The 10,426-nt window shown below is 35.3% G+C and overlaps 2 protein-coding genes across 3 annotated transcripts; both read left to right on the top strand.

Moving 5' to 3' along the window:
- Window positions 1-1,091: 1,091 nt before the first annotated feature.
- Window positions 1,092-3,627, top strand: LOC107779678 (protein LEAD-SENSITIVE 1-like). 2 transcript variants are annotated; one of them, XM_016600147.2, is made up of 3 exons: window positions 1,092-1,621; window positions 2,553-2,595; window positions 2,765-3,627. In XM_016600147.2, exons 1-3 carry the CDS (start codon window positions 1,619-1,621, stop codon window positions 3,451-3,453), a joined length of 735 nt encoding a protein of 244 aa, XP_016455633.1. In that variant the 5' UTR covers window positions 1,092-1,618; the 3' UTR covers window positions 3,454-3,627. The 2 variants fall into 2 exon arrangements, with proteins under 2 accessions (XP_016455633.1, XP_016455632.1); XM_016600146.2 differs by lacking the exon at window positions 2,553-2,595 and having other exon boundaries at window positions 1,098-1,621.
- Window positions 3,628-5,216: 1,589 nt separating this feature from the next.
- LOC107779680 (protein LEAD-SENSITIVE 1-like) lies at window positions 5,217-7,470 on the top strand. Its single transcript, XM_016600148.2, has 2 exons — window positions 5,217-5,495; window positions 6,584-7,470. Exons 1-2 carry the CDS (start codon window positions 5,402-5,404, stop codon window positions 7,252-7,254), a joined length of 765 nt encoding a protein of 254 aa, XP_016455634.1. The 5' UTR covers window positions 5,217-5,401; the 3' UTR covers window positions 7,255-7,470.
- The last annotated feature ends 2,956 nt before the right edge of the window (window positions 7,471-10,426 follow it).

The following is a 10,426-nucleotide window of genomic DNA, read 5'->3' as shown; positions in this document are numbered from 1 at the left end:
ACTTTCGTGTTTTAAAATTCTTTCGATTCCTTATGAATTGCGAGATATAAGATTCTAAACTCGGCTCCAGGTACCAGAAATATCTGGCGAAATTTCTGCAACAGCAACCCTCTTTGTCCGAAATCCATTCCGATTACCTTCCGAAATCCACCCGAGACCCTCGGAACCTTAACCAATTATTTCAATATGTCCCAAAATACAATACGAACTTAGTCGAGGCTTCAAACCACATCAAACAACATCATAACGACGAATCACACCTCAAATCAAAATCTATGAACTTTGAACTTTCAAATTCTATATCTTGTGCCAAAACACATCAAATCAATTCGGAATGACTTCAAATTTTGCACACAAGTCATAAATAATATAACAGACCTATTTCAATTTCCAGAATCGAATTCCGACCTCGATATCAAAAAGTCAACCCCCGGTCAAACTTCCCAAAAATTCAACTTTTGGCATTTCAAGCCTAATTCCACTATGGACTTCCAAATAAAATTTCGATCATGCTCCTAAGTCCAAAATCACCATACGGAACTGTTGAAATCATCAAAATTCTATTCCGTGATCGTTTGCACATAATTTGACATCCGGTCACTATTTGAACTTAAACTTTTAATTTTTCATCAAAATTCCATATCTCGGACTAGGAACCTCGGAATTTAATTATATTTTAGCACCTTCATTGGCCATGATTTCACTTACATGCCAGTACATCTGAAGATCGACGCAAGACATGACTAAACCATCTCAAGAATCTTTCTTTTATTTTATTCTTAATGTGTGCTATTTGCACCTTTTACCGAATATGATCGCTTTTAATCCTCTCATTTTACATTTATAATACTGCTTTGCTAAATGGAGCAATAAGATTGAATTTGTCAAGGTCAGAAGGCTACCTACTTCCCTTTTCCTTAGGTCATGAATGACTTAGGTATATAAAAACCTCTGAAAAGTTTAATGCTACTAGTAGCTTGGATCCATGTAATCACAGACATAGAATATATAGCTAAAGCTTAAACATAAAAAGACCAAACCTACAGACTCATATTCATGTCATGGATTTCATTAGTATAAATATATCTATCGTTTTCCATTGGTAACAGTTGTTGAGCAATCATTAGTTTAAATGTATCCATCTTTTTCATTAGAAGGTGAGTCTTGGAGCAACAGTAAAGTTGTTTTCACGTGACCTATAGGTCTTGGGTTCGAGCCGTGGAAGCAGCCAATAATGCTTGCATTAGGGTAAGTTGTCTACACCGTACCTCTTGGGGGTGTGGCCCTTTCTCGAACCCTCCGTGAATGCGGAATGCTTTGTGCACCGGGCTGTCCAATAGTTGTTGAGCAAATTGTTCGTTAAACCATCAGTTTCGGACACGTATATATTTTGTTAGTATTAAGAGACGATGAAATGTGTCCATTTGCATATATTATTAATCAACATAAGCAGTGGAATTATAAAAGATACTAATGACTTTTTACTAAGTACATTGTCTTCTGGAATAGAACAGTTGAGCAGAGAAGATGGGGTTGTTGACAAACATAGTTGAGAGGAGTGAAATCAAACCGGGAGACCATATTTACACTTACAGAACTGCCTTTGCTTACACCAACCATGGTAAAATTCATAATAGGCTACTGCTGTAATCTTGATTTTTAATGTTTCATTTGGTTTTGACAGTCAAGATTTGTCTTTTCTCATAGAATAGGCGCTCCTGATATCTTTCATTGTTTTATTTGGATTTTTTGGCCCTCAAATTGGCAACATTTTACCTGCATCAGGGATTTACTTGTTTATATATTATTCCATTCGATCTTTTAGATCCTGACTTCACCTTGATGGTTAGACCACCATGCCCTTAAAGTCTATACACGATAGTTTTGAGGAAGTGAGTCGCTTAATTTATACATATGGAGGTTCATATGAGTTATGTCGCTTGGAGCCTTGGACTCTCCAAAAATGCTGCGCGCTAGTGTCGGATACTCCAAAAATACATTACTTTTGGATGATCTGACACGCACTGCGGCATTTTTGAAGAGTCGGAGCAAACACTGCATATGTGTATAATGGCTTGAATCAACAGCTTGTGTGTAATTTTATATTCAAACAATATTGAATTTAGTAGAAGTTACCTACATCAGGATGACAAATTTTCATAATTGAGCAATAAGTAGCTCACTTGTATCTATAGAGGTTCATACGTATATCTGGCTTAAATTGATGTCTTGCATGGGAATTTTGATATAGTTATTGAAATCAGCATGAAAATTCTAGTGTTTGAGCCCTGAGTAGCCGACTTTTTATGTATGGAGGTTCATATGTGTACAACAACAACTTGCGTCAGTCCCAAACAAGTTGAGATCGGCGATATGAATTCATTACTTTCACTGGCATTCAGTTTGTATAGGTTTTGTACTACATCATTAATTAGACACTGAAATCTAGCTGATCAAAGTAACATGATTAACCATACGAGAGTCCACTTCATCTTATAAATGCAGCCTTAAGCTATGATTTTAATTAAGTACTGTTGCTTGCTCTACCACAGCATGAATCTATTGGAAACGGCCACTCTACCTTCCCATGCAGGGGTAAGGTCTACGTACACACTATCCTCCCCAGACCCCACTTGTGAGATTCCACTAAGTTTGTTGTTATTAATGTTGCTCAACCGCGTACTTTTCTATCTTTCTTGGTGGTACAATAAAACCTATGTATGACTCCTCTGTCTTATATCTTCTGAAAATATGGAATTCATAGGTATTTTTGTTGGTGGAAGCAAAGTGGTCCATTTTAACTGTGTCGAGGCCTCGGCCTCTGCCTCTGCCTCTTCTGATGCTGCGGCTGAGGAAACATCAGACATTTCTTCGTCATGTCCAACTTTTCCTGACTGTGGATTTAAGCTACCTAACAGTGGCGTCGTTCTTTCTTGTCTGGATTGCTTTCTTCGCAACGATTCACTCCACAGATTCGAATATGGAGTTAGTTCACCTGTTTTTCTTGCCAAAGTAAGAGGGGGAACTTGCTCTACTGCAGTGTCCGACCCTCCAGAAACAGTCCTACACCGCGCAATGTATCTACTTCAGAAGGGATTTGGGAACTATATTGTGTTCAAAAACAATTGTGAAGACTTTGCATTGTACTGCAAAACAGGACTTCTAACAGTTGATAGACTCGGCGTTGGAAGTAGTGGACAAACTTCTTCTATCGTTAGCGCTCCTTTAGCTGCACTTCTTTCCTCCCCTCTGAAGTTGCTAATTCCTCCTGTTGGTGTGGCCACAGTAACAACAGGGATGTATTTTATGAACAGATATAAAACTGATTTTGGTGTTCGAAAAGATGTTGTCAAAGTAGCAGTTGAAGAACTTGCAGCGAAGCTTGGCTTTGGTTGCAGAAATGAGAGATCGATTGTAGAATGTGAGGCTTCTAATTCGGGAACTGGTAGATGACATCAGTACTCTAATTACATACAAAATGTTCTTGATATTGTACATTTAGGATGAAAGTTGCGTATTTGATTAGCGTATAATGTGTCATTCTCTTATTATACATATTGCTACAGAAACTGCTTTTTGGTTATTAATGTGTGAAAGGATAATGATCCTCTTCTAAGTTGACAGTGAGTTCTTTTTAATGATGAACCTGCGGTTGATTTTGGCCAAATACATAAGCAGATCCCTTTTTTTCATTTAGACGCTTAAACTAAGTGTTGTTCCTATTAAACACTTGAACTCAAGCTCAATTGTATCTATTAAACACACATGGATAACACGGCACTATGCGTGTAAAACATCAAACTTGAGCGTGTGAGGGCCAGAAAAAAAAAATCTAATTGGTATACTACAGTTTGAGCTTAGGTGTTCAATATGTCAGTCTTAGTTCAAACGTTTAAATGAATTTTTTTTGACAAGTTTAAGAGCCCGTTTGGCCATGACAATTTTTTTAATTTTTTTTTCGAAATTTTTTTACTTTTTTCGAAATCATTATTTGGCCATAAAATTTTCAACTTCCACTTTTAAGATGAATTTTGGAATTTTTCGAAAATTTAAAAAACTCCAAAATATTATTTTTCAAAATTTTCACTTAGGTCACTAATTAAAATTCAAAAACAACACAAAATTATATTCATGTCCAAACACTACTCTAATTTTCAAATATCATTTTCACTTGAATTTTTTGGAAATCTTACAATTCTTATGTCCAAACGCCCACTAAGTAAAATATATAACAAAGAGATATAAAGATTTTTATACTGGCTCGCGCACCGATATGATATTTACGTCTAGTCCCTTTGGTAACAAGGTTTTCTTATTAGCTTCACAGTGCAAGTTGATTACAGCACTTGTGGTTTTGCTCGTTCACCACAAACGATCTAGTTCCTCTTTTGGTTTTATAAGCTCACCAACGAAACTACAATCTTTGACACACCTTATCTCATTTTCTATCACTAGAGTATGAATTCTTGAGTTGTAAAATTATTTTTTGTCATATTAATATAACTGAAATTTACTTATTATGACACATAAAAATATATTTATATTGTGACTCTTTTTTTTTGACTTTATTGTTAAGATAGGTAATATTAAGTTATTCAATGTGACAAAAAATAGTATTGTGACATTACTAACATAGCGGGTAAATTCAATTAGATTAATATGATGAAAAAAATAAGTTTTGTGTCTTACGGCTTGTTTGGAGGATTGTTACATGTTGTATTGTACCGTATTGTTACTTTAAATACAATGTTTGTTTTGATTGGTACTTAAATTTTATTGTATCGTATCGTTAAATCTGTTGTTATGAAACGACGAATTTGGTGTGGTCGCATCATTTTCTTATTTTATTTTTTCCTCTCATTTTGCTCTTTTTATTATTAAAAAAAATCATATTTTATCTTTTACCCTACCTTTTTGTATAATAATATTACCTCATACCTTAGTTTTTCTTTATAATATTGCAAGTGCATAAGTTCATGATACGACGGCAAACAATACAATCTATCCAAACATTATATACATCAAAACGATACAGTACGATACATTACGAAACGAAACATAACAACCATCCAAACAAGCTGAAGTTACAGACATAGAATAGCTAAAGCTGAAAAAGAAAAATGACCAAACATGCAGATTCCCTCATTGTCAGATAATATAATGTATCCATCGTTTTCCTTTGGTAACGGTTGGTGAGCAGATCGTTCGGTGAACCACTGATCTTCGGACACATTGTGTCTATTTTGTTATCTATATGGGGATTAAGAGACGGTGAAATTTGTCCATTTGCATGATTGACCAAAAGTTTGCACTAGTGGGTCTATGTAGGAGTTCTAAAAGATTGTGACATTTTTGCAAAAAAGTACATTGTTTTCAAGGACAGAGAAGTTGAGTAGAGAAGATGGGGTTGTTGACAAACAGAGTGGAGAGGAATGAGATCAAAGCAGGAGATCATATTTACACTTATAGAGCTGTTTTTGCTTATTCCCACCATGGTAAAATTCACATTAGGCTGCTGCTTTAATCTTTGATTTCCTTTTTTTAATGTTTTACTTGGGTTTGATGGACTTATTCGAGAGGCATTGATGTTTGCATCAAACATCAGGGTAAGCTGCCTACCCTTGGCATGTGGGCAGTGTAATCAGCCATTGATGCTTGCATCAGGTAGGCTGCCTACCTCACACCTCTTGGCGTGCGGGGTTCGAGCCGTGGAATCAGTCACTAATGCTTGCATCAGGGTAAGTTGCTTACCTCACACCACCTTAGCATGCGGGGTTCGAGCTGTGGAATCAGCCACTGATGCTTGTATCAGGGTAGGTTACCTACCTCACACACACCCTGGGATGTGGCCCTTCCCCGGACACTGCGTAAAGGCAGGATGCTTTGTGCACCGGGCGACCCTTTTATGCTTCCATTGTTCATTTTGGCCCTCAAATTGGGTAGAGTTTACCTGCAATCAGAATGATAATTTTTGTCATTGAGAAATGAGTAGTATATGGTGGTTCATATGTGTATAATGGCTTGAGTCAACACCTTGTGTGTGATTTTGGATTCAATTAATACTGAAATCAGTAGAAATAAACGCATTAGGATTCAGAACTCAGAACTTCTTTAATCAATTAGAATAGCCTACCTTTTAATCTCAGTAGAAAATCCATGGTGTTATTATGTGCTTAGATTGAACCATATCTTTATAAACAATACCATGAATCTAGTGCTTGGAAATTTTTAATCTCATACGTTCTTTTATTATATTTTCTTGTCTATCAGAAACAATCCCTACACACTACCCTCCCCAGACCCTACTTGTGAAACTCCACCGGGCTTGTTGTTGTTGTTGATCTCGAAAGTGGACATTCCCCCCTCGCCCGAATCTTCACAAAAAAAGGAAAAAAGAAAAAAAAAAAATTCCTGTGGTCAGCTACAAGTTTCTAAGATATACAAGTCCATGTTGTTTATATGATTTAACTTATCGTGCTACTTGAATTACTGTTGAATAGTGAGGTCAAATTTTCTTCCTGAAAACTAGTACAATTATTTTTTCAACTCTAAAGTCTTTTGAGAAATCTGGTTGTATTCATAGGTATTTTTGTTGGTGGAAGCAAAGTGGTACATTTTAACCGCGTCGAGGCCTCTGCCTCTTCTGATGTTGCCGAGGAAATATCAGATCTTTCTTCTTCATGTCCAACTTTTCCTGACTGTGGATTTAAGCTACCTAATAGTGGCGTCGTTCTTTCTTGTTTGGATTGCTTTCTCCGCAATGGTTCACTCTACATCTTTGAGTATGGAGTAAGCCCATCCGTTTTCCTTACTAAAGTGCGAGGAGGCACTTGCACTACTGCAGTATCAGATCCTCCAGAGATGGTCATACACCGAGCAATGTATCTTCTTCAAAATGGATTCGGGAACTATGATGTGTTCCAAAACAATTGCGAGGACTTCGCGCTGTATTGCAAAACAGGTCTTGTGACAGTTGATAGACTCGGTGTTGGAAGTAGCGGACAAGCTTCTTCTGTCGTTGGCGCTCCTTTAGCCGCGCTTCTTTCCTCACCTCTGAAGTTCCTAATTCCTAGTCCTGTTGGTATTGCCACAGTAACAGCAGGAATGTATTGTATGAGCAGATACGCGACTGACATTGGTGTTCGAAGTGATGTTGTCAAAGTAGCAGTTGAAGAACTTGCAGTTAAACTTGGCAGCAGAAGCAGCAATGAGATTGTAGAACATGAGGCTTATAATAGGGGAACTGCTAGTTGACATCAGTCTCATTGTCTAACATATAAGGTATTCTTGATATTGTATCACTTAATGATAAAGTTAGTATTTGTGTAACATATAATGTGTAGTTTTCTTATCATGAACTTGCTACATATAAATGTATATACTTGGATATTCATAGTTGTAACTTAGAGTGATTCTGGAAGTATCGACCTAATTTCGTAGAGTCTGAATGCAACATAAAGAACATAAGCCAGATGACATAACGGGAATATATGAGATGTAGAAGATCATAACACGAGAGATCTTGGCAAAATCATGGATCGCCTATGTGTTATCTTGAAATGGACCATATATTATTTATGATCATCTAAATGAATTTCCATTGATCGCTTATTAGTTATACTATGATCGTTTTTATATAAAATGGGAGATTCAAGTGAAATCATAGGTCGCCTATGTGTTACCTAGAAATCGCTCATGCATTATATGATCGTCTAAGTGATCTCTGATTGATCGCTTATATGTTCTTATCCGGATTATGTTTTTATAAAGTGAGAGATCCTGGTGTAATCATAGATTGCTTATGTGTTACCTAAAAATCGCATATGTATTATAGTTGATCGCCTAAGCGATCTTCAATTGATTGCTTATTAGTTATTAGTACGATCCTTTTTTATAATGGTAAAATCATAGATAGCCTATATGTTATCTAGAAATCATCTTTGTTGGTCGCTTATTAGCTATTACTAGGATGATTTTTTTTATAAAGTGGGAGATCCTGGTAAAATTATAGATTGCCTATGTGTTATCTAGAAATCGTCCACGTATTACTTATGATCCCTAAGTGATCTCTGATTGATCGCTTATTAGTTATTATTAGGATATTATAAAGTGGTAGATCTTGGAGAAATCATAGATCGACTATGTGTTACCCAAAAATCGTCCATGTATTATTCATGATCGCTTAAGTGACCCCCAGTTGATCACTTATTATTTATTATCAGGATTATTTTTTATAAAGTGGAAGATCTTGTTAAAATCATAGATCGCCTATGTGTTACCTAAAATGACATATGTATTATTTACGATTGCCTAAGTGATCTACGGTAGAACACTTATTAGTTATTACCAGGATCGTTTTTATAAAATGGGAGATCTTGGCGAACTTATAAATCGCTATGTGTTACCTAGAAATCGTCAGTGTATTATTTATGATCGCCTATGTGTTGTCAAGAAATTGCCCATGTATTCTTTATGATTGCCCAAGTAATTTTTGGCTAGTCGCTTATTATTTATTATTAGGATCGTCTTTTTAAAAAGTGAGAGATCTTGATAAAATCACATATGATCTACATGTTGTATAAAAATAGCACATATATTATTAATGATCATGTAAGTGTTTAATACACTTCACTTTCACGGGCCATGAAATGCTTTTTTGGCCAGTTGAGCGTTACTTGTTCGCCTTTGGGCCATATAATGCATTTTTGTTTCATTTTATATTTTCTTTCTTAGGCTAGTTACTAAAAATGAGTATTTATAAGATATTTACGAGAGAAATTCAAAAATTGCCAGATTTATAAGTGGTAATTAAAAAATAGTCACATTTTTAAAAGTAATCAAAATTTAGCCACTTTTCATGTAATAATAAATCTGAACGAAAACACTGTTCAAAATCCGAAAAATATTCCAGCATAATATACTGGAGTTCCAGTATAATATACTGATCCAGCATAATATGCTGGAAGTTCATACACAAGTGCTCCAATCTCCAGTATATTATGCTTAAACTTTCCGTGTGTTGGAGTTCTAGCATAATATGCTGGAAGTTCATACACATGTGCATCAATCTTCGGTATATTATGCTGGACCGGTCCGTGTTGCAGTAAAATAGTGGCTATTTTTTAATAATTTTACAAATGCTGGCTATTTTTAAAATACCAGTCCAAAAACTGGCTAGTCCGTGCTATTTTTACATATAAATAATATTATTTTAAGAATCAGAGTAGCCTTAAACTTTGGCATCATGAGTTTAAAATTCAAGATTTTCATATGATTATGCACATTTAAGAATAGTAACTTAGCAAAAAGTTTATTAGCACTCAATGAGTGAATTAAACTAGTAAATATACTATACGTATCATTCTTTTTACGTTAACTTTTATTACTTATTCATGATTAAGCTAAAAAAAAATATGCTAAGAAAAACATTAACTAAATCTTAAAAAATATACTCCATCAAAGAAATAAAATGTAAAAAAAAAAACTCGAGCACCCAAGACATGTAGCTTTTTCCTAATATATCCAGGGCTACAAACTCATGTTTAGAAAGATTTGACATTATTTAGAAAAAGAAAGTTCGTACCTCTGATACTTTCAAAGTATTTTCTCGAGATGACAGAGTCTCGTGCTGATAACGTGTTATTAAATAAAGACTGTAAAGTAAAGACAAGTATAGGGAGAAACTGATATATTATTCAAACTTCAAATTTATGTACATAATGAACTGAAAACTCCTCTATTTATAGAAGAAAGGAAGCAACTGCGAGGCTTTTCAGGAAGCAGCTGCGAGGCTTTTCTTTAGCTGCTTGTAAGCTGTCTGCATGAGCTGCTTGCAACCTGCCTGTTTAATAAGAAGCTGCTGCAAATCATTTCATTGAGCTACTTGCAACCTGCCTGCATCAGCTGCTTGTAGATAAACTTCAGCAGAGTACTAAATGGATAATCTTCTTCAGGAAGATTATCTATAGCGGAGTAATAAATGAACATCCACAATATAATTATTTTCATAATACTCCCCCTTGAATGTTCATTAAAAGGTATTGTGCCTCGTTAAAACCTTACTAGAAAAAACCCAGTAGAAAAAATCCTAGTGAAGAAAAAATAGTACACATATTTAGTAATACGCATTTCTAGCTGCCTCATTAAAAACCTTATAAGGAAAACCATGTGGGGAAAAAATTTAGTAAGGAAAAAAGAGTACATCGCGTATTTTACTCCCCCTGATGAAAACCTTGTTTCAAATATTTGAGTTTCCGCATTCCAATCTTGTATACCATCTTCTCAAAAGTTGAAGTTGGCAAAGATTTAGTGAATAAATCTGTCGGATTGTCACTTGAACGGATTTGTTGCGCATCAATGTCACTATTTTTCTGAAGATCGTGTGTGTAGAATAATTTTGGTAAAATGTGCTTCGTTCTATCTCCTT

This window comes from Nicotiana tabacum, chromosome 13 (assembly GCF_000715075.1).
Source record: "Nicotiana tabacum cultivar K326 chromosome 13, ASM71507v2, whole genome shotgun sequence".
Taxonomy (NCBI): Eukaryota; Viridiplantae; Streptophyta; class Magnoliopsida; order Solanales; family Solanaceae; genus Nicotiana; species Nicotiana tabacum.
The sequence above is the reverse complement of the archived record's forward strand: the minus strand, read 5'-3'. Positions and strand labels throughout refer to the sequence as shown.